The following is a 24,606-nucleotide window of genomic DNA, read 5'->3' as shown; positions in this document are numbered from 1 at the left end:
TGGAAGGTCTGCAGAGTGCAAAAACTTTTTTAAAAAATTTGCCTTCAATATCTTGGTGCGTCTTATACTCTGGTGCTTCTTATACTCTGAAAAATAGAGTATATATATTGAAAGAGCTCAGACAGGAAGATGAATGTGGCTTTCACACTGGAGTAACAAACATGAATAATCAACCCTGTACTAATGATGATATTGAAATGCAAACAACATGTAACAATCTACTAATGAAAATCAAGAAGCATAATGAAAAATGGGATTGAGATTAAATATGAAGAAGACCAAAGCAGTAACATAAGGTTTATTAGCCTTAAAATTGATAAAAGATATACTGAAGCACTGGATAGCTTCTCCCTTTTAAGATTGCCTATTAACAATAAAGGAATCAGTAGTCAATAAATACATTATAGACTCAGTAGTGTAGCAACTGAGTAGTGTAGCACTCAGTAGTGTAGCAATGAAGGCTTTGAAGGCCTTATAAAAATACTCATATATTGACTTCCTGGGAGGAGCCTACTGGTGGAGGCAGCAAAAAATCAGCTGCCTCCGAATTCCTGGCTACGTACCTGTTTAGAGGATCTTCCATCTGACGTCTTATCAGGTTTTCTTATCCTTCAGGCAAGAAGGAAAGAAGAAACTGTTTTGCTGGCAAATGCTCTTCGATTTTTGCAGCTTTTGTGCTTGCAGGAAAGGGGGGCTAGCCCAAGGCAGAACGGCTATCCGTGCTGGGAACTTCAAACTGCCTTGTGCAGGACAAAGTAGGTCTCTCCCACTCTGCTCTAAGCTTTGTTTGATTTATTCTTATCACGAGCTGGATCCGTTTACTGTGGACAATAATTGCTTATCAACATTTTAGCTTCTTTTCTTTTTCTCCTCCGAAAAATTATTTACTCAGAGGCTTCTAAAATGGCGCCGAGCAGGCTGGCTTCTCCGGTAATAACGAACACTTTTTGCTAACTCTCACAAAAATTCAAAACAAAAGAGATTGCTTATCATTTGTTTTGGTTTCACAATAGAAGAATTTTACTCCTTCATTAACCTTGCTTATTTGGAAGTTAAATGGTGATGAATCTGCTGAATGGTCTTGTTACAATGTTTACTCACTGAAAGTTTTGCCAAGCCTTAAACTTCAAAATAAAAGCCTCTTTACTTAAAGCTGCCAATTCAGGCAATAGAGTTTTATTAACTACAGGCAGATAAATTTTGAAATGGCTTCAAAACCAAATATTAACTTGAAGTCGTCACCCTCTACTTCCAGGGGCACATCCTCAGTGCCTGGCACAAAGCTGCAGCCTCCGCTTCCTACACCCCCTGCTGGGGATGTGTTAACGAAAGAATTTTTCCTGAGTAATCTAAGCGAGGCTCTCAATGCACAGACAATTAAAATGGAAGATAAGTTTAGAGATAATAGAGAGGTGGTAAAGCAGGAGAGAAAAGAGGAAATGAAAGAAATGAAAGAAGAAATTAAAAGTGAAATAAATGGACTTAAACAGGAGCTGTATGAGAAATTTGATGCTAAGATTGATAAAATTAGAGACGACATGCTGAGTCTTGTAACTTTATTAACAGAACATATTTCTGGAGTGGAAGATACTCTAGAGGTTCTTAATGATGCCAATGCTAACTTGACATTGAAAACAGAGGTGGTGGAACAAAAAGTGGAAAAAGCTGAAAGAGAAATTATTATGATACAGTACCGACAAATGGAGTTCGCATTAAGAGTAAGGGGGCTGCGTGAGGAGAAACAGGAGAACCTGAAACAGATCCTATCGGAAGCCTTTGACCGCCTGATGGGAAGACCAGGGACCAATCAAGACTGGCGAATTGACAAAGCTTACCGCGTTAACTCCTGGCTGGCAAAGCAGAAGCAGCTTCCTCGAGACATCGTTATATATTTTACTACAAGAGAGTTTAGAAATATGGTACTGCAAGCATCTTATAATACTAAGCTTCAAATTGGCGGTCAAAACCTGGCTGTTTTGAAAGAGATACCACCTCAAATGTTAAGAGCCAGGAGGGATTACACTTTTTTGGTCGAAGAACTCAGAAATCGTCAGATACAGTATAGATGGGATGCACCATTTGGCATCATATTTACATTTGATAAGCAAAGATACCACCTCAACTCTGTATGGAAAGCCCGAGATTTTTATTATAATATATTGAAGGCCGGACACCCTGCACCATCTGGACCTAGAGAAAGACCACAAGAAGGACAGGATAGACAGCAAACTACACAACCACCAGACAAGATGGAGCATTTCTCTTCTCTAGAAGTGCAAGGTGCTATGGAACCAAGACCTAGCCGCATGACTACTAGACGTATGGAGAAACAAGCTAAAAAGCAACAGCATCAACAATCATCGGCCATCGATCAAGGATCTATAACAACAAATCTGGAAGCAATGGGAGGAGCTAGACCTAAGGTTAAACAGGCCGTGCAGGAAGCTCTAAAAATGCTTCAACCAACCAAAGATGACAACTAAGATTTTAACATGGAATGTCAACGGACTGAACTCTCCACAGAAGAGGAAGAAAATATTTCATTATCTCAAACAGTTTAAGAACGATGTAATTTGTTTGCAAGAAACTCATATCAAATCAACTGATCAAAAATATTTGATCAACTCAAAACTTGGTCAACATTTTGTAGCTTCTGCTATGGAAAAGAAGAATGGTATAGTTGTATACTTAAGAAAAGACATGAAAGCTGAATTAATAGAAGCAGATCCCTTTGGAAGATATATTGCTTTAGACTTAATCTTAGAAGGGAAAAAGACATTACTTTTGGGAATTTATGCTCCCAATCAACAGCAAGATAGATTCTATAGAAATCTTCATGCTAAATTAGTACAATGGGACTATAGTTCCTGTATACTATTAAATTAAAGTCAGGGAAAGCACCAGGTACAGATGGCTTGACAGCGGTTTACTATAAAAACTTACAGTTAGAAATGGTAGAACCTCTTAGAGAATTATTTAATATGATTCAAACGGAAGGTAAAGTCCCTCCATCTTGGAAGACAGCGTTTATATCTTTGATACCCAAAGAAGATCAAGATACTACTCAACCCAAAAATTATAGACCTATTTCATTACTGAATGTAGATTATAAAATTTTTACTAAAATATTAGCAAACAGGTTAATGTTGGTCATTCAACAATTGATACATACGGACCAAACAGGTTTTATACAAGGGAGACAGATGAAAAGTAATGTTAGATTAATTATTAATGCATTAGAATATTTGGGAAAGAACAACCAGATCCCTGCTGCGTTTATATTTTTGGATGCTGAGAAGGCCTTTGATCGAGTTAACTGGCAATTTCTGTTGATGATACTCCAAAAAATGCAGATAGGAGATAATTTTTTACAGTCAATTAAAGCAATATACCAACAGCAAACAGCACAAATCATAGTCAATGGAAGTCTAACAGACTCTTTTCAAATTGGAAAAGGTACAAGACAGGGCTGTCCTTTGTCCCCATTATTGTTTATTATAACTTTGGAAGTATTGTTGAATAAAATACGGGGCTTGGATGGTTTAAAAGGGATCAAGATTAGGCAGCAAGAATATAGAGTCCGCGCTTTTGCAGATGATTTGGTTATAATATTGGAACAACCGCAGGAATCCAGTATGGTTTTAATGAATATGATTAATCAATATGGTCAAGTGTCGGGCTTTAAAATAAACTTAGGAAAAACCAAAATATTAGCTATAAATATGAATATTAAACAAAAGGAAGAATTAGGAGTGATGCTAGGATGTGAGGTAGTTAAAAAAGTCAAATATCTTGGAGTTAACATTTTAACTTCAAATGGGAAATTATATAAGCATAATTATGAACCACTTTGGCATAGCATACAGACAGAGATGAAAAAATGGGAGAAATTGCACCTATCTTTGCTGGGTAGGATAGCGGCAGTGAAAATGAACATTCTACTAAAATTTTTATTTCTCTTCCAAATGTTACCTATACTAAAAAAAGATGCGAACCTTTTAGAATGGCAGAAGGGTATTAACAAATTTGTGTGGGCAGGAAAGAAGCCGAGGGTAAAGATGAAAATAATGCAAGATGCACGTGAGAGAGGAGGATTGAAACTACCTAATTTAAAACTATATTATGATGCAGTGGCATTATCTGTAATTAGTGATTGGATTCACTTAACCAATGATAGAATATTGAACATAGAGGGACACGATCTGCTATTTGGTTGGCATGCTTACCTGTTATTCAACAAAAAATTGGATAAGAACTTTAAAAGTCATATTTTAAGAAATGCTTTATTGCGGGTCTGGAAGAAATACCAATATAAATTAAATGACAAGATACCCATGTGGGCAATTCCTAGACACGCAATTGAAAATATGAATACAGCACAAAAACAGGACAGAATTACTTACAGACAGCTTCTTACCTCGGAAAGGGGGGTATTACAATTAAAATCTTTAGAGGTATTAAAAGAGGACAAGGTAGTTCAAACATGGTTCCAGTATGGGCAATTACAGGCTAGGTGGAAAATAGATCAAAAAATTGGTTTTATTCAAGTTGAGGATAATCTGTTTAAACAAATAAGAGATCAAAGCTTAATGCATATAAAGAGGATATATAATGTATTAATACAGATGGATTCAGAAACAGAATTAGTTAAAGATTGTATGATAAAATGGGCTCAAAATATTGAGGAACCAATAATGTTGGATACATGGGAAAGAATCTGGGTAAGAAATGTGAAATTTACACAAGCTCAAAATCTGAGAGAAAATTTTTACAAGATGTTCTATAGATGGCATTTAGATCCTAAAAAGTTGGCTTCTATGTATCCGAATGTACAGCCTAAATGTTGGAGGTGTGGTTCTCTCGATGCTACATATTATCATATATGGTGGACTTGCCAAAAGGTTAAGGCATTTTGGATAAAAATATGGTGGGTCATGCAAAATGTTTTTAAAAGAAGGATAAAGTTTAGTCCTCAGTTATTTTTACTAGGTATATGTACTGACTTTACAGTGGTAGAGACCAATTTGACTTTGCACCTGATAACTGCAGCAAGACTGTTGGTGGCGCAATATTGGAAGAAGGAAGACTTGCCTACAATCCAAGAATGGACATTGAAAGTAACAAACTTAGCGGAAATGGCTAAAATATCGGCATATCTCAAAGATCATTCAAATGAGAGATATAAACGAGACTGGAAAAAATGGATTGACTATATACAAAATAAATACGGGACTAAGAAATTCCAGTTAGCCTATGCTTAAGATCAGAAATGATTTAAACTGTTAAAAGTTAGTTCAGTAAGAAGAAGCTAAGGTCAATCTAGAATGTCATTAATTTCTTTATTTCTTTTTTCTCAATAGATTTTAGACTGTGTTAGTTAAAAATCCATACCGGGTACGGGTTCTGGGAAGTCGGGGGGGGGGGAAGGAGGAGGGGGGGTGGGGGGGTGGAGGGAGGGAGGGGTACACACAACAAAAAAAAAATTGTACTTCAATGTTTTAATGATTGACAAATGACATATTTGTGTTTTTTTTTTCAAAGAAAAAATAAAAAAGTTCTGTTCATAAAAAAAAAAAAATACTCATATATTGTAACTATTTATAAAAAGGACCATAATCATGCAGACAATAGTTTTGCCTGTGATGCTCTATACAAATGGAAACTATATTTAGAAAGAGCAAGGTAGAAAGAATATTGATGTTTTTGATGTAAGACTCCTGGACATAGAAGAAAAAAAATCAACAAATAAATCATAGAACAAATCAACCCAGAGTCTCATTTGCATCATAAATGATCAAGCTCAGTTATCATCACTGTTCCCTCTAAGGTGCGCGCCTGCGCGGCCGCGCACGTTGCAAGAAAACCCAGCGCAGAAGTTTTTATCTGCCGCGCAGAGATTTCTTAAGGAAACGTGTGGAAGTCCTGGCGGCTACAACTGAATCCGGCAGTGCTGTTGCCTGTTGGAGAAGGAGGAGGCGAACTAGCCTGCCACCACCGCCCACCGCCAGCCCCGCTGCTCTTCCCGCCCCCTTCTCAGTCCCACAGTCCAGCAGTCGCAGCAAAAGCAGCCCTGGGTCTCCGCTGCCGCTCCCCGCATTTTCTGGACGGGGTCTCGCAGGAAGGAATCCCCTCTCCAAGGGATCCCCATCCAGAAAATGCGGGGAGCGGCAGCGGAGCCCCGTGGCTGCTTCTGCTGCGACCGCTGGACTGTGGGGCTGGGAAGGGGGCGGGAAGAGCGGCGGGGCTGGCGGTGGCCGGCGGTGGCAGGCTGGTTCGCCTCCTCCTCCTCCTCCAACAGCACTGCCGGATTTCCGCCTAATGCTGCGGGGGCGCCAGCGGGAGCTTTGGCGGCTTCACCTTAGCTGCAGCGCTGGGCAGCAAATGTGTTGGTGCTGTTGGAGGAGGAGGAGGAGGAGGAGGAGGAGGAGGAGGAGGAGGAGGAGGAGGAGGCGGCAGCAATAGCACCTGAGGACAGGACAAGAACCAATTGAAACTTGTCAGGAGACTCAAGCTGGAAATAAGGAGAAATCTGCCAGTAAGAACAATTAAAATCAATGGAATCTTAATTCACTTGCTACAGGTTTTCAAAAGACTGGAGGGCCATTTGTCTCAGATGATATAAAGACTCCTGCCTTGGACAAGGGGCTGGACTAGAAGACCTCCAGTATCCCTTCTGATTCTATGATTTTAAAAACCACAAGCTTTTTACAGCTCGCTTGCAACTTTACCAAATTTAATTCAACCATTTCCTTTTGTTATTAAATGGGTATTGCTAGTTCAATGCACATGCACTCCACTTTTAAGATGCTGAAAAAATCCCCATGACCAGCAACAAAATTCATTCTTCTACTCTTATCTTGCCCTAACTTCTGATAGGTTCCTGAAATATAGATCTATAAAATTTAGTGAAAATATCTATTTTAATACAGACTCGTAAAACAGATTGGGACAAATGACATTAGTGCTCTGGGATAATAGCAGGTTTACTCTATTTGGATTTTCAGATAAAAGGTATCTTTTGTGCTAAGTTCTAACAATGTAGTTCTCTAATGTAACTATGAAACAGTCCAAATATATAATCCCCCCTCAGGGAGGAATTCTGGGAGTTGAAGTCCACAAGTCTTAAAGCTGTCACGTTTGAAGACCCCTGGGGTTTTTTTTCCCTAAAGGGTTAGGGGTGCAAGGGTCTTGTAACAACAGCTTTAAGACTTGCGTGCTTCAAATGCCAGACTTTCTGAGCCAACATTTTGGTTGCTAAGCAGGAGCGTTGTTAAGTGATACTGATATTATATAACACTTTTAATTAAGCGGGTACCTTGAATAAACATAACTTTGAGTTTCAAATAATACTGATTTTATTGTTGTCTTAGGTGACATATGTGAAAAAAATTCAGGTGCTCAGGCATGAAAATATGCCGCTCAAACACTATACTTTTCCGCTCACACTGAAAAAAAATTAGAGGGAACATTGGTTATCATATTTTGGGTACTGTACATTACACAAAGTTCCTAGTCTCCTGAGATATCTACAATGTTGAAAGATGTCAAAGAAATGAGAAGTGGTGACCAACTGCAAGGATGAATGTGGCACAGTGGTTAGAATGCAATACTGCAGGCTACTTCTGCCCTGGTGGGATTTGATTGCAATTCAGCAGTTCAAATCCCACCAGGCTCAAGGTTGACTCAGCCTTCCATCCTTCCAAGGTGGGTAAAATGAGAACCCAGATTGTTGGGGACAATATGCTGACTCTGTAAACCACTTAAAGGGGGCTATAAAGCGGTATATAAATCTAAGTGTATTGCTATTGCTATGAACTTGACTACAGTTAATGATAGCACACCATTGGAAGCCCTGGAAGCCCAGGAAATAAATAACACTGGAAAAAGTCTATCTATTTGATTTCTAAAAATCAACACTGATCAAATATCACAATAAATCAATCTTTTACTCAGAAAACCCCAATCAAGTTGATCTCCTACTTAAAGCCACAGATTAAGAAAATATGGTCTATCCACACTTTCTATTTTGTATTTGTAATGTCATAGCTGTTTTTGATAGCAATAGCACTTAGGCTTATATACCGCTTCACAGTGCTTTATAGCCCTCTCTAAGCAGTTTAAAGAGTCAGCATATTGCCACCAACAATTTCCATCCACGGAAGGAGGGAAGGCTGAGTCAACCTTGAACCTGAGCCTGGTGAGATTCAAACTGCAAAACTGCAGGCAGGCAGCAGTCGCAGCCTGCAGTACTGCACTCTAACCACTGCACCACTGAGGCTCATGATAATTCAACTTTTTTTTGAGGGGGGGGAATACTATCCACCAGCAAGCCTCCTGAAAACACCATTATGACCTGTATTGTATTATGCATCAAAAAACGTCACCAAGATGAACTGTATTGCAATGTTATCCGTTACTGCAGCACACATCACTGTTGACATATACAACTTTGTCTTCATCCACAAATGGTAATATATCAGCATTTTTATACAGATAGTCCTCAACTTAGAACTTGTTTGGTGACCGCTCAAAGTTACAATGGCAATTTAAAAAATGATGTGCTACTTTTCACACTTATAACCATTGCAGCATCTCCATGGTCATTGAGTTGAATTGAATTGAATTTATTTACCTTGTATGACGCCCTACTCTCAGAAGACTCAGGGCGGCTAACAAATAATGTTATTTTGTCATAACATCAAAATTTGGATGCTTAGCAACTGGTTCATATCTATGATGGTTGCAGTGTCCTAGGGTCATGTGACCACCTTCTGTGACATTCTGACAAGCTCAGTCAATGAGAAAGCAAGATTCACTTAACAACCACATTACTAACTTAACAATTGCAGTGATTCACTTAACAACAATTTAACAGAATTAAAATGTATAATCTTGTTTTTTTCCTGCTATTTGGACCATAAATGAGGCCAAAAGAATCACTTTGGGGGCAATAATACTTAGACTTATGATTACCCCAAAATATAAGATTCAACGGATCAACCACCAATCTTCTAGAAATGCTTAGGTAAATGAAAAGCAGGCTCAAGAAAAGATGACAATCCTGACCTACTTCACTGCATTACTTGTCTTCTTTGATGTAGACACCATATATGAAGATTAAAACATAGTAGAAAAAATAGCTAACAAAAATTAAAAACCTTACTCAAAACCTATACAAAGTATTCTCACACAGATTTTAGGCAGCAATATTGTATTTTTCCCTTGTGCGCAAATCTTATTTAAATACTGTATACAATATGATAAGCAGCAAAAATAAATAGAAGTGTATTATGGTGCACAATAAATCCATCAATTCCATCTCACTAATTACTGCAATCTCAAAAAGTGCAAGAAGAAACAAATTACTTTTAAGTCAATTGACACAAAGTGTAATATTCTTCATAAAGACAATAATGTTATGTATACTGGGTTCTCACTGAACATAAAACAGAGATCTTTCTTAAGACTAGATTACTGTATATACTCGAGTATAAGCCTAGTTTTTCAGCCCACTTTTTGGGCTGAAAAAAGCTGCCTCGGCTTATACTTGAGTCAGTGAAAAATTTGCCCGAAATGGAGGAGAAAAAGGGGCGGGGCCATGCCGCTGGGTGACACTCGTGAATGGCCCAGTGCCCCTGTGAGTTTCCCCTCCCTCTGTGTCAGTTTGCCGCGCAGCGCGCACCGCACCATCCCCCCTCCTCACGTTCTAATGTAATGCAGGGCTGTCTTACGATTCCCCTTCCTCCCCCTCCTGCCGCTCTGCAACGATGTCCCACCTCCTCCTTGTTATGGCAAGCAGCCACATAGCGATGTCCCACCTCCTCTGGGACAGTGATCCAATGATAGGAATCACTGTGCCGTGTGTCATAGGAGGCGGGACATCGCTCCCGCGGCTGCACGGGACATCATCATCACAGCGGGACATCAGCATCATGAGGTGAGTGAAGTATTTCATTGAATACACCGCTAGTTTACTGTTTTTCTTTGAAATAAATATTCAAAAACATTATTGGTATCTATTTTTATTTTTGAAATTTACCGGTAGCTGCTGCATTTCCCACCCTAGGCTTATACTCGAGTCAATAACTTTTCCAGTTTTTTTGTGGTAAAATTAGGTGCCTCGGCTTATATTCGGGTCGGCCTATACTCGAGTATATACGGTATATAGTAAAAGAGTAAATACCAAAATACCCATTGATAACTAAATAGTAGACAAATTAAAACTCATTAAATGAAACTATTTTTCTAGTTCACTAAGTATAACAATATTTTTCATGAAACATTTTTAAGGAATTGCAGAAGTTCATTTTTCTTATATGAATGACTATTTATTTATTTATTCCTTATACCCGTGATGGCAAACCTATGGTGCCACAGGTGGCATGCGGAAGTCTCTCTTCTGGCACATGAGTCCCAACTGAGCTCCATCAAGCATGCGCCAACAGCCTGCTGATTTTCGAGTCTCTGAAAAACACTATAAAAGCCATCGATATACATCCAACAGAAACAGGAAGTGCCTCACAGAAGCAGATAGAGGTAAATCCTAGAGAGGCAGGAAATGCATCACTGAACAATGGAGATGAATGCTAAAGAGGAATAAAGCTGCATACAAGGCCAACATAACTCCTGTAACAGTGTAGGCATGCACGGGGGGGGGCACCCACCCCACGCCCCATTTTTGATCCCAGGAGACTTCAGGGAGGCCTGCTAGGCCCAAAATGGGACACAGGGGGAGTCGTCCACGCATGCGCAGGAAGGATGCGGGGGGGATGGCATGTGCACATTGTGTTATGGGTGTGGACACATGCACAAGTGCTGTCATGCACGCACGCACTTTCAGCACGCGAGGACAAAAAGGTTAGTAGCAATTTACTTCTAATAAGTCAAATTGAACTTCTAATTTCAGAACGACTTTTGCTTCATCATCTTTGCCAATCATAATCTCAAAGTCACTAGAGATTAATAAAATTATTACAGGAGTTTGTCAGGCTTGGTAGTTATAACTACAATATCACCAATGAGCAATATGTTGCTATGATTATTTTTACTGTTTAATCATATAAGAATCAATCTCACATGTACTTTTGGTAACTTTACACAGTTATTTTCACTGCTCTATTTATCAATGCCAAGTCCAGCATAGTATATATGTATAACAAGAAGACATCCATAGTAGTTGATTCCTCAGTATTTTGTATTATTATCTTTATAAAATTCATCATCATAAAAGAAAGGCAACGGGAAACATCTTTACAGAAAAAATAGTAAGTGTCCTTTTAAACTGCATGTCTCATCAGACAGTCAAATTATTCTAGAATTGCCAGTACAGAACAAGCATATTTACAGAAATACTCTTAATTAAAGTTCAACTGCATTATCTGCATTCTTTATCCTAGGGAAAGGATATTTTTTACATGAGATAAAAGAATTCCTCATCAAAGTGCACTATCTATCATTCTTATTTTCCCAAGCTAATGAAATACTGAAAAAAAATGAAGGGAAAGGTGCTGGAAACTCTTGACTGTCATTCAACATAGTTAACTGACTCAAAACTGAAAATTAAAGAGACCAAATTTGTTGAGGTGGGAGAAGTTAACAAAAGAAAAGGCCAACTTTGAAAATGAGCCAGATCAGACTAGAAAAATATTCTAGGAAACATAACCCCTTTGTATTCGTGGGAAAAATATATTGATAATAACTAAAATGTTGCTGACTATTCCTTTCTATCGTCTCTCCAACTGGGGCATATAATTCAGAATAAGGTATGAGCAGCTCGCACTGCCTTTCCCACTTATACACAAACACACATAAAAAGGAGCAGAAAGACACATACATATAGCCAAGATTCATTTGTTGCAAAAAATATACACCAGTTCTTCCATTGCTAACTACAGGTAAGGAACTGGAAAAAAAATTACAGAAGCTACATTGTATGTGTTATTGTTGCTCTTTTTAGTATATATTTTCCTAAAATTTACCTGAATTCACCTGCACATGAAAATGCTTTATTTGAATAAACTAAATGGATGTTTATTGCCCTTTACTTTAATCTTCTTCTCCAACAACTTCACCGCAAGCCTATGAGACAGGTTAGACTCAACTAAAATGATTGATCTAGAAAGGCAAATACAATTTAAACATGTATACTGTCATCCAGCAGCAGTACCTAGTTTTGATTAATTGGCAAACCATTAACGTTTACAATCTCAGCAAACAAAGGAGTCTGTAATAAGGTTGATAGGGTACAGTATCTTTCATGGGTCCCTATTTTTAATCAGCCTCCTCAAAACTACACAATATGTGTCTATATAATAAATTTAATAAATAAATAAATACTTAATCAAAACTACAGAAACCTAGCCCATACCGAGCAAGTATTTTTCTGCAGAAACAATTCTTTGATGTTTTGATTTTATATACTTTAACACTGGAGATGTAGGGTATACATTTTGTAAATAAGTTAATAAATATGGAACTAACAGCCAGAAAAAATCTCTAATGTATATATAAAATTCATGCAAGTAGTCCTCGACTTACAACTATTTGTTTACTATTTCAAGTTATAACGGCACTGAAAAAGTGACTTAATGACAGTTTTTCACATTTATGACTGGTTGCAGCATCTCCACAGTTACACGATCAAAATTTGTACATCTGGCAACTAGAATGTATTTATTATGTTGGTTGCAGTGTCCTATGGTCATGTGATCTCCTTTTACAACCCTTTTGACGATCAAAGTCAAAGGGGAAGTCAGATTCACAACAACCATGTTAGTAACTTAACAACAGCAGTGATTCACTTAACAACTGTGGCAAGAAAGATTGTAAAGTGGGACAAAACTCAATTGTCTTGCTTAGCAATGGAAATTTTGGATTCTATTGTAGTCCTAGGTCGAATGGAATTAAGTCAGAAACCGACAGCGGAAGAGCAGGGAAATAGCTGAGATATACAGAAACCAACATTTTTTTTTCAACTTCTGAATCCATGATTAATTATGATTAAGGAAGCATCTTTGAATACTTTGCAACACTACAAGGGCAAAATTTACATTATATTTTTAATCAAATTCAGGATTTTTATTTTATAACCTAATACAGAAAGTCCTCGACTTACAACAGTTCAATTAGTGACCATTCAAAATTACAATGGCACTGAAAAAGGTGACTTATGACCATTTTCCACACTTATTGCAGCATCCCCATGGTCCCGTGATTTGCATCCAGTTGCTTTCCATTGCTAAATGTGAGTCAGCTTGACAACTGACTCACATTTATAACGGCTGCAGTGTCCCAGGGTCATGTGATCACCTTTGGCAATCTCAGAAGATTGCTTGTCAGAAAAGTCAATGGGGGAGCCAGAGTCATTTGACAATCATGTTACTAACTTAACAACTGCACTTATTCACTTAGCAACTGTGGCAAGTAAATTCGTAAAATGGGGCAAAACTCACTTACCAAATGTCTCACTTAACAACAGAAACTTTGGGCTCAACTGTGGTAGTAAATCGAGGACTACCTGTACAGCTCTGGAAAGATATTATTTTAAGTAGAAAAAATAGACTGGCCAGCTTTCTTTCTTTACCATCAACAATTTGTGTATTAATTTATTAACCTATGCTTGCTTTCCATCTTTTGGGAGTTTTAGTTGTATACCGCTGTAAACACGACAATAGAATGCCATTGAAAGAAATTATTCAACAAAAATGGCATCAAAGTTCCATATCCCTGCAGCTCTATCCTTAGATGTAAAACAGCACAGCCACACAATTCTGTATGCACATGTCCGAATAATGATCCCTTAAGCAAAAAAAAAAAAAGTCCTTTAAGCAAAATAAGCATGTACAAAGAAACAGAAAATATACAGAGCCTTCTCTAACAATCATAAAAATTATATCTTTTAATTCTGCTAGAAATCATCTTACATTTTGTCTTCCTCAATTTTTATTCTTAAACAACTTTATGGAATTCACTGAACAAATCTGGAACAAGCTGCACACCTTTTCTAAGTTTCAGCAGATCTCTTTAATTAACCTGATTAATAAATAAACAAAAATCTATCCTTTGCACTTACAGGTACATCAATGTAGCCATTAATTTCCAGAAACAAATGTGATTTTTATTTTTAGTTTGCAACTAATTGTAAAGAAAAGTCAATCTGATTCCACTTCCACAGAATAACAACATCCTATTTTTAAAAGTAAAACTGGATTTCAACATTCTGTTTCCCATAGCTTCACAGAAAACTCAAAGCTCATGTAAAATCGCTACACTACAAATGAACTGCACGACATATTGAATTATCAGGTTCCTGTGCAACAAATGTAGCTACAGTTCAATTCAACAATCAAATAGAAGTAATTTGTTAAAATAACACCTGGAATTTTTTCTCATTGCCACCTATTAAATCATGTAGAAAGACAAACGTGAAGGCAAAGGCTGGATATTTTTTTCTCTTGAATTGCATCCCCTCAAACACCCACTACACCTATTTCAAAAATGCTTCTAAAATTCAGAGTTTATCCCACTGGTAGAAGAAATACTTCTAAGGTACAAACTGACCACATGCTTTTTACATCACGCCCAAAATCTTTTTTAAACTAGTCCACGAAAAGGCAACTGTTTTAAAGGGATTAAACTATTTGCACCCTTTCTTTCTTTTGGTATGGGTGAAAATATCCTAGCTTTCCATTTACTGAGGAACTCTGCATATCTCAAAGGCTTGCATACCACCCTCAGTGCAACAGAAGATTGTTCAATAGAGAACATCTTATCAGGTATTGTATACCTCCTCCCAAGTAGAGTTCAAAGTAGCAACATGCTTCAGCATTCTCACTATGCAAAAGCTATTATCCACACAATGAATGAAATACCCCATTCGCTTTGGGTCACTGTCAGGTCAAGAGGTGCCCCTTTGTTTTATAATTTAACCTATCCATTAGACCAGAGGGGGGGGGGGGGAAGAAGCTTAGCAAAAAAAAATGCCTGATAAAGATCACAATTCACAAAACAATGGGAAGGAAATCTGGAATTCAAGTCTTTACTTAGTTTTTAAAATGGTGTGTGTTTATGGAGCATGGGCACGCAATACATACACATTCACACTTAAAAGATATAGACGAGACAGCATTTGGTCTGTGTTAAGTCCTTCTGCTGCAAGATCTCAGAAGCCACAATACCAAAACTGAAGCAGGCTAAGGAAAAGACCTTTTGCTCTACCTTTGTTGGTTTAGGTCTGGAACATAAACATTATTTTAATACAGTATTTGTATTTCTTGGGATTAATAGTTCAGCCCTCTAGGAATCCTTTGTCTTTCTTGACAGAAGAATGCAGCATGCTGCACACGTTCCCCTTACAACAAGGAGGACAAAGGATTCAGTGATCAGGAGACAATTAGTCCCAATTAGGCCTATTTCGCAGCTGAGTGCAAAGAGAGGGGGAAGGGTGTTCACATTTTCACAAAATATGTCCCTCTGGCAAGTTCCAGTGAAATCAATAAAGCTACAAGTCGGTTACAAGGCCTGCAGCTCACATACAAAATTTGTGCTCGAGTTTTACCAAGTCTCTGGCATCTGGAGCTCTTTGAATGTAATATACTACACAACCCATTTTTGATCGACTTGTTTTCAGCAGAAGGCAGCAATAATTGCAATTATTGCACATCCAGTTCTTGGGGTTGGAAACAACTTTGTTGCAGTTCACACAATAGAATAGCTAATATTTCAATCCTTTTAAAAAAAAATTTAAAAAAAAAACGTTTTAGTCTTTATCCCTGCAAAGATGCCTGGAGGCATGATCTTGGTAAAAGCTACAAAATTGCCAAGTGATTTTTAAAGTCCACATTTCTATTTTGTAATGCTTATATGATTATTAAGTCATTGTGATAGGACTGTTTTAGATTAGCTTAGTTAACTATTCTAAATTAAATCCTGAAAAATAAATGAAAAATATGTGTTAGAAAAATCCACATCTCTATTATAAGCATACCGGAGATAAATAATTAATGCAGAATAGACATGGGGTTTTTTTTATGATCTTTTGATATAAGTGAGGATGGTTACATAATGATTGACAACATAAATGGCTCAACTGTACTTACATGTGTACGTGTGGAGGCTGGAATCGGCTTTGGTTAATATTGTAGTGTGTGAATGCCTGGGTTGGATTTGAACTGTATTCATCCACAGAAATGGAAACTTTGCCTTGTGAAGGAATTCCATGTGCCATGCTTCCTCTTTATAGACATGAGCGAGTTACAACTTTCCAGAGCAAAAGGCAGGAATGAGCATTGTGTTCCAGCCAATGTCGGAAGCCAAAGATGTCCTCATGAACTCTGCAGAATTCTGGACAACAATATGGAGACATTGATCATTTTGAAATTCCATCTAAAAACATTAAGCTCATCCTAACATTTTCCTTGATGCATCTTTCTTATATCACATTAGCATATATACTATTAGCAAACTCAATCTCCAAACATGGCTACTTATGTAAGCAAAATCAAAACTGTCCACAACCAAGATAAAAGATTTCAGTAGGCATTAAAAAAAATAAAATCTTTGGAAAGTAATATTAAACTTGCTTGTTGTGATCATGTTCTGCAGACTGACCAGAACATAATGGAAAACTAGAAAGGGAGGGAAACAGAATAGAGTACCTTAGGAAAAAGCTGGTTTGCTGGCTCATATGCCAAGCTGATATTTGCTTGCATATCCTATTAGTACTAATAAAATGTTGTCAATGTGTTTTTATATTGAATTTAAAAACCATGTTCTTTGTATATTTAAATCTATCTATTCTAATAAAAGCCACATTGCTTTATAACTTCCAGCATACAAGTATCTTGTCATTCAACAGTTGTCATCTATTCCTCTTTTTCCTCCTCCTTTCTCTACTTTTCAAATATAGTTTTATTTTGGCAACTGTCAAAACACATCATTATGGACAAGTTATCTTACATTATAGTACTGTAAAACAAAACAAACATAATTATACTCTTCATTTTGAATTTCTCTTAGATTTTTCATTGATGTTTTAATAATGTATTGTCAGAATCATGTGCCATATTTCACAAATACAATTATAGCTATTTATCAGATTCAGTGACTCCATTTCATAAGTTGCCATAGAGCTGGAAATGGGGCCATTAAAAAAATGAGCAAATAAAAAGACCAAAATATAGCACTTGTTACAAGGAAAAGATAATGATAATATAACTTTCTGATTTGCAAAATCAATGTAATGATAAATGTAGCAAAGATTTACAAAATTACAATTTGAAAAAAAGATTAAAAGCGCATATTTTCCAGATCATCTAGAAAAAGCACTGGAAAGGAGTCCAATTATTTAGTAAGTAAGCACTAAGGTATGGTGACTAAATGGTTGCAAAGGTTAAACAAGAACATTCAATATATAAGTGATTTAAATTAAACACAATATCTATATTCAGAAGTATTATGCTCTTCAATACCAGACTGAGTACTGAGTAAACAAGCAAGGATGGGCATTCCCATTATATTCCACTTGCAAGTTTACAGAAGTATCTAGATCAGTTTTAGAAACAGATTGTACGAGCAGATGGACCTTGGCATGATCCATACATCTGTCAAGGCAATGCATATGTTCTAAGGGTAGCTTTCATCCATCTGTTGCCTTCCAGGTGCTTTGAGCTTAACTTGGCTATGGTTGGTGAATTATGACAATTGAAATTATCCAGGGAGTATAAGGTAGAAGAACCTCTCTCTACTGTTTTATCATCCTACTAGAGCTGCCTACTTTTGAATTATTACATGCAAAATGAAAAGTACTTAAAAGCCATGGGATAAATTTGTTATCACCTAAAGTCCTGTTCCTCTAACATATTTCCATTGCACGCTAAAACATACAACTGTACACTCTAGTTTAAAACTAATTTATTACTATGAGCCAGTTTATCTTTAATTGATTAAATGATGTCATACTTTGTATCTACTTACTTTATCTATGTAATTTCTTTATCCTTTATATATTTGATCAGGTCAATTTGAATAACATGATGCAAACAGTATCTACTATTCCAATTTTTGCCAAACCATTCTCATTAAAAACATCCTTCCCACTCAAAGGTATATAAATTTGGGCATTCAAATATTTTGTAATAATGCATTTTTGCATAACTACTTCTACTCTTAAATGCATACATATTTATCTGTCAACCCATTTTCTTCAGATTTTTTTTTCTTCCCACTGCTATCAGAGAATATACACTGCTTCCAATCTTGGTTAGTCTAAAAGCCTAACATCAAGCATAGATGTAATATTTCTGATTCCAAATCGAGCAATTGGGGGGGGGGGACTCATTACTTATTACCAAAAACTACCTTTAAAAATGTTGTAGGAAGGAATGTAATCCACCCTAAAACTTCTAAGATGGGACAAAAATATTTCAAAAAAGAATCTGACCATTTTCAGTAACTCCAAAATACATAACATTTGGAACCCTATTATTCCAAACTTGAAATATACCTTTTCTATCTATAATTGAGCAGAGTTACAAATAGGCAGAAAGTCTCACGTTGCATACTATGAGGCTCTTTCCCTACAATGATGCTATCTTTGAATCCAAAGGCTTTTGGATTTTGAAAATTAAATGTGTAGAGTATAAAATGAAGTTTAAAATCTACTTCAGCACAAAATTCAGGAAACAAATTTCCAAATGACAGATGGGCATCTCTCTTTTATTGTTATACCACCTCAGGCCTACATAAAATTTCATATGGTAGCCAAGCTAAGGAATCTCACAACTCCCTTTCTATAATCAGGATTGTTTGTTTCAAATTATGAAAAGCCATTATGATGATATAGAACCCTAATTCCATCAACCAGGTATGGACCCAAATGAAATTAAATTTCATTAAATTGGATCTTTGTTTCCAGCTTTGACTGCATATGTGTGTGTGTGCGTGTGTGCGCACGTGCATGTGTGTGCGTGCATGTGTATATAAGATTCAGTACATAAAATATTTGCCCAGTTATTCGTGCAAGATAACTCTACAAATTATAATGAAGGAACCTCCATACCAACTTTGCAGCTGTTTCCTTAATTTCCACCACAATTATATTTTACTGTTATTTTGCATAACAGTAAAATACAACACCTGCTTCCAATTGCCGTTCTGTAGTGAAGACTGTAATTCTCTTTTGAGATACTAACTATGAAGGCAGTGTGCAGTGTGGAGCTGCATAATTGCACTGCACTGAAAAGTAAATACAAATGAAAACATCTTCCCGTTAAAGAAATGACTGTCATTAAAAAAGAATGTTAGCCCTGAGAGCTCGGAGGGAAAAACACACACTTTGTATTGTGAGAATTTTAATCCTGGCGTACATTAGGCACTAATGTTGAAATGGCATAGCAATTTTTTCCCCTCACACAAAGCAGATTCTGTTGGATAAAAGACAAACATTAATGAAATGCAAACCCATACTTTTTCTGCCCTTTAAAAAATAGATGCCACTGTATTTTCATTAACTGATGGAATTAATGTTACATATTACAAAAAGCTCACTGACGATAATTTAAGATCTTAATTCAATTCTATTTATTTTCTATGTAACTTTCAACTATGAGGGGGGAAATGTTTAAAGCTTAAGTATACTGATACACATGCAGAAAATCTTGAACTTCACTTTTGAATTCTTAAGTAGTGAAATATTTCATTTATATTCTCATTTGCAACAGAAAAAAATATAGCTTTTTAAATGTCCATCAGTAAATATCAAACTCAGAAATAATGTTTTTTTTTTACCAAAGAGACCAATATTAATTTTCTTTTAATGTCTTTCTAGTGCAAAACAGCTCTCCTATTAAAGAGAATGACTGTGATCTTTAATGAATAACTCTTTGAAGAAAATATAAGGCAAAGTCTTCAAAGTACTTCAAAACTTTTACATACATGCTGGTATTAGCCTCCCATAAGGATTTGTTTTAACAATGTAACTCTTTTCTTCTCCTTAGAACAATCATTTCTTTAAGGAGATATACATACTTTGGAATAGATTTGACCTTGGCATTCATTTTAATGCAGGAGCTAATATAACCAAAAACTGCCAACAACTTTGAATTACCATATTATCTCATACATGATTCTAGAATTCAGGAAAAGAACCCCAAAATGCTGATTAGACATCCTACAAGAATAAACATGATGGAAAAACACCACCAGTTCAAATGAATTCACTGGTTCTATTTGAAGTCTATAAAAGCAGGACACTGATAACATTTACACTGCAATTTTGTCTCACAACACAAAGCACTGTGACGGATTGCATTTTTAATTAGTGGCAAGATAGAAAATTAAAAATAATACCCAAACCTATTATTTGCTGAGAGGATTTAAAAAAACATCCATAATATGGGAAATGAAAAGAAAAATCCATCATTTAATTCACCAAGGACTGTTATTTACTAACCAAAGAACTCCTGAAATATTTGAGATAAGGGGAAAGAATACCCATATTAGACCACTTTTTACAGGCTTGCATTAGTTCCAATACTGATACAAAATAAAGCGGCAAACAGGCAATATGCATATCAAGTCTCATTCTCAGTGGAAGTTTTTTCTTTGTCAGTATAAGGAATGTGGATTAAATCTGTGTGTTTGCGTGTATGTGAAAAAGCAAGGAAGATTCCAGTCCAACTTTGACTATGGTGGACTCACAGAGAAGTTTTCTTAATAAGATATGGAAGTGGCCAGCCACTATCTCCTTGCCCGGTATCTTTTCGACTTCCCATCTCTCCTGGCCATGCAAGTTTACACTCTCACTGCAATCTTGTACAATACCAAGAGATCAGAATCAACATGCTCCTGTACTCCTAATGCTAGGTAAACTGTCACTGGGGGAGGATGGGATCATGAGTTCCATCAAAGCAACAGTTAAGCAGAAAAATATTATCCCACACATCCGGCCTGCAAAAGAGACCAAGTCAGGTTTCCCTTCATCAAAATCAAAAACCAACCCGCAGGTACTCCCTCATGCACCCGGTAGTCCCTCTTTCACCCCGCAGCACTTGGGGACCCTTTAGAAAGAAACCCTTACAGCATCAAGCCTCTCCCTCTGTTGCAAAGATGCATTTTCCTCCAGCCCCTTTAGCTGAAAGGGACTATGAGCAAGGAAGATGTCCCAGGTTGCAAGCACTACCTCTTGGTGGCTGTCACTCCATGCCCATCTAAGCAGCGCTGGGTGGACTTTCTCCCCCTTTCTTTCCCGGATAGGTAGCTGCACTCCTCCAAATCCTCGCAGGGTGTTCGGGGCTGGCTCCTCTCTCCCTCTCCCATTCCCTCTTGCCAGGGCTGGGAATGATTGATCACAATCAGCGGCCAATAGCTTTGACTGCGCACCATCCTGCCTTTTCTATCGCTCCCCCCCCTTCTTCCCAACGTCATTCATCCCAACCTGATTCTCCCCTTCCTTTCAAACTGGCACAGCGACCCTGATCAAGTCTCTGCTAATCCATAACAAGCAGACTCCACAGAGAGATACACATTTTTCAGCCCCTCTAGTGACTTTTTTTTAGGGGGGGATGTCTTCCCCTTTCTCGAAACCCCTTTTGCGGGCTACTACCTAAGTATGGCTTTGGGCGCGCGCGTTGAAAGTTTTCATAATTTTCCCCCCTACTGAGATCTCTGCAGTGACCTCCCCCCCTCAAAAAAAAATCTACACCCCGCTCATCGCCAATACAAGCCGATCGCTCTAACTCCCTATTTCTCACGACGCTACGACACTTTCAGGAGGTCAGGGTTGAGGGATGCAGAGGGGGGAATGACATAATCCTGGAGCAAGGGAGGAAAACAAAAATATAATAATCGCGATGAAAAGCATGCAAACAGGGAGGCGAATACATCCCAATAAAATGCAAAGGTTTCCGAGGGCGCTTAGGCCTCGGGGGACCATTGATTTCAAAGCATGTTTTGGAAAAGCAGCGGGGGGGGGGGGAGCCTGTATCTGCCTTGAATGTGAAAGAAACGTGGAAAACTCCAGCTATAGTAAAAAAAAAAAAAAAACATTTCCACTCAGTACTTTTTTTATGTTTTGCCAAGTTTTCCCCCAGGGGTTTTCCCCCCTCCTTTTTGGAGAGGTGGGGAGAAAGAGGTGAAAAAGAAAAGCCTCTTGGAAAGCGGGGAAATACGGCAAGAACAAACGATTTCTCTCCCCCCACTTCCCGGCGCCGTCCTTCTCTCCCGCCAGTCACACGTTTCAGTTTTTTCAGGCTAACTATACTTTGCATTTCACTCCCTCGATCTATCGTTTTCTCTTCGCTTTCTCCGGTAGCCTTGCACAGCACAATGCTCCCTTTGGCCTACCCTCCCCCGGTCGTGCTCTAACATTGTAACCCCGATCACCCGAGACTTGCTAGTAAACAGCGAGCAAAATTAATCTCCTCTGCCAAATCTATTCCCAAACCGCCGCCTCCCGAGCTTGCCCCCCCCCCTCACACCTCCGCTCCGCAAAGACAAGAAATGAACGCCGAAACCGGGAGGGGGGCAGGAGGAGGAGGAGAGATGGGGGCATTGCAAGCCAGGGTGGGAAGGAGGAGGAAGAAGGGAGGCAAAAGAAACCGACCCTCACGCAGATCAGCAAATTAGCTTCCCTTCTCCAAACCCCCTTTTTTTAAACCCCCCGTTCTACCCAGAGCGAATGGCAAATAAGCAGCCCGTTTTGAGTCTGATTATTGTTTCGCGGTGGTTGCCCTCTCTGATCTCCTTGTACATGACAAGGCACCTCTAACCCAGCGCTTTGTGTTTGTTATTGGTAATTCTCCTCTCCCTTCTTCCATTGGAGTCCTCCTCTCCCCTTCCTTTCCGAACGGGGCGGATGGTTTACCTTCTCTGCCTCTTTTTATTTTCCTGGAGGTAGAGGTGTATTCCTAAGGATGCCTTCAGTGCTGGGGAAGGAGCCGATCCATGGAGGGGAGGGGGCGACGCTGCCGAGAAGCCGCTGGTTACAGAGAGCGAAAGAGCCAGGGAGACCTTGGCATAGGTGGGCGGCTGGTGTAAGGCAGGGCAGAACCTTCGACCCGCAAGGATCGGGGGGGGGGGGAGAACGAAAGAGAAGCAGAGAAGGAGGGAGGGAGGGAAAGAAAAGAAAAAGAGAGAAAATAAGAGCAGTCCGAGCTCTGAACTGGGGAACGAGAAGGAAAGAGGGAGAGAGAGAGAGAGAGAGAGATAGAGGGGGAGAGGGAGAGAAAGCGAAGAAGGAAGAGAACAGTGCAATGAGTAAAGACTGCCACTGGGGTCAGGGAGCAGAGCACCAGGAAACAGGGCGGCCAACGCGCGCACACTACACACACACACAAACACAGAACCAGCTCCTCCCTGCTGCTGTTGAATCTTACTTCACTGCCACCCCCCGCCCCAGCCACACTCACAGCCAAAAAAAAAAAAAAAAAGCAGAGCAGCATCCCTCGCCGAACGGCGGCGAATCTTTTGCCCTCCCTGAAAGATTAAAGATTAAATAGGAGAGGAGACCCAAGGCATACAAATCATCAGAATGCCTCGATGTTTCTCATTCATTATGTCATCTTAATTAATCAGTGGTTGGGGTTCTCTCCACCTTCCCCGCCCTCTAAGAAATAGAACAAGTGCGGTTTTTTTTAAAGAAAGTAATATCAGCAGGAAGGGTTACAACAAGGAAAATCAATACTACCGCGTTCTAAGCCGAAAACATATTTATATAAAGAGACCTGAAATCATATTTGTATAGAAACAAATGCATTTGTGTCTTGTGTTAATGTATTGCAGGATTGCCTCAAATTGCTGTGTGATAGTTACAGCATTTCCAGAAAACAGATTGGAAAAGAAAAGAAAATGGAACAGAAGGGAATGAAAATGGATGACTGTGTGTCACCCATATCCCCAACCTTTTGTGAAATATGTTGGGAAGCAACTTCTTAAAATAAGACCTTTTCCTGATCATCTCCATTACTAAAAAAGTAACTCCCAACAGACCTTTAAACTACTGTATTCAGTTTCCATATAGTTGTATTGTCCATATTTACTCAGATTTACCCTTGAGGTACTTGCTCCCAGGTAACAAAGCAGAAGGTCTCAGTCTAAATTTATCCAACCTTTTTTTTAATATGCTTTTAAGCTTGTTACTTTGCATAAGCTTTGTAACTTAGGAAGCAAGCCTTATTGGGTTTAATAGGGTTTTTAGAAAATGTCGCATAGCAATTTTAATTATTAATTCTTAAATTAATTATTGAGATGATAATAATTTTTCTCCTCATAAGAAATACCTGAAGTTAAAACTTCCTTTAAAAAGAATTAGGAAGAATGAGAAACAAACGTCCTTAATGGTTGAAAACGCCAGACAAAACTATATACAAAGAAATAACATATAAATTAATTGTGGATGTGCAGATATAATTATTAATAATGTCAATAAAGCTTTGTGGGGGGTATTTTTGTGCTTGTCTAGACTTTAAAAAAACTATCTTCAATACAATATCTGAGGGTAAAATAGAACAGTTCTTTTTTATTAAAAAAAAGGGAGATTCATGTATGGAAAGTTATACCAAGGTTAAACGTAGTTTTCATCAGTTTCTTTCTAAATTTATTAAGAAGTAC

General features: G+C 38.1%; 1 protein-coding gene across 1 annotated transcript in view; it reads right to left on the bottom strand.

Moving 5' to 3' along the window:
- The window catches only part of MPPED2 (metallophosphoesterase domain containing 2), a 158,918-nt gene extending 135,865 nt beyond the window's left edge, over nt 1–23,053 (bottom strand). Inside the window, exons 1-2 of the mRNA XM_032209592.1 lie at nt 22,862–23,053; nt 16,098–16,341 (exon numbers count right to left, since the gene is read on the bottom strand). Coding sequence (XP_032065483.1) covers nt 16,098–16,225 — 128 coding nt within the window. The 5' untranslated portion in view covers nt 16,226–16,341; nt 22,862–23,053. The remainder of the gene's footprint in view (nt 1–16,097; nt 16,342–22,861) is intronic.
- Nucleotides 23,054–24,606: the final 1,553 nt, after the last annotated feature.

Source organism: Thamnophis elegans, chromosome 1, assembly GCF_009769535.1.
Source record: "Thamnophis elegans isolate rThaEle1 chromosome 1, rThaEle1.pri, whole genome shotgun sequence".
In the NCBI taxonomy this organism is placed as follows: domain Eukaryota; kingdom Metazoa; phylum Chordata; class Lepidosauria; order Squamata; family Colubridae; genus Thamnophis; species Thamnophis elegans.
Note: the sequence above shows the minus strand (reverse complement) of the source record. Positions and strands in the feature narration are given on the sequence as shown.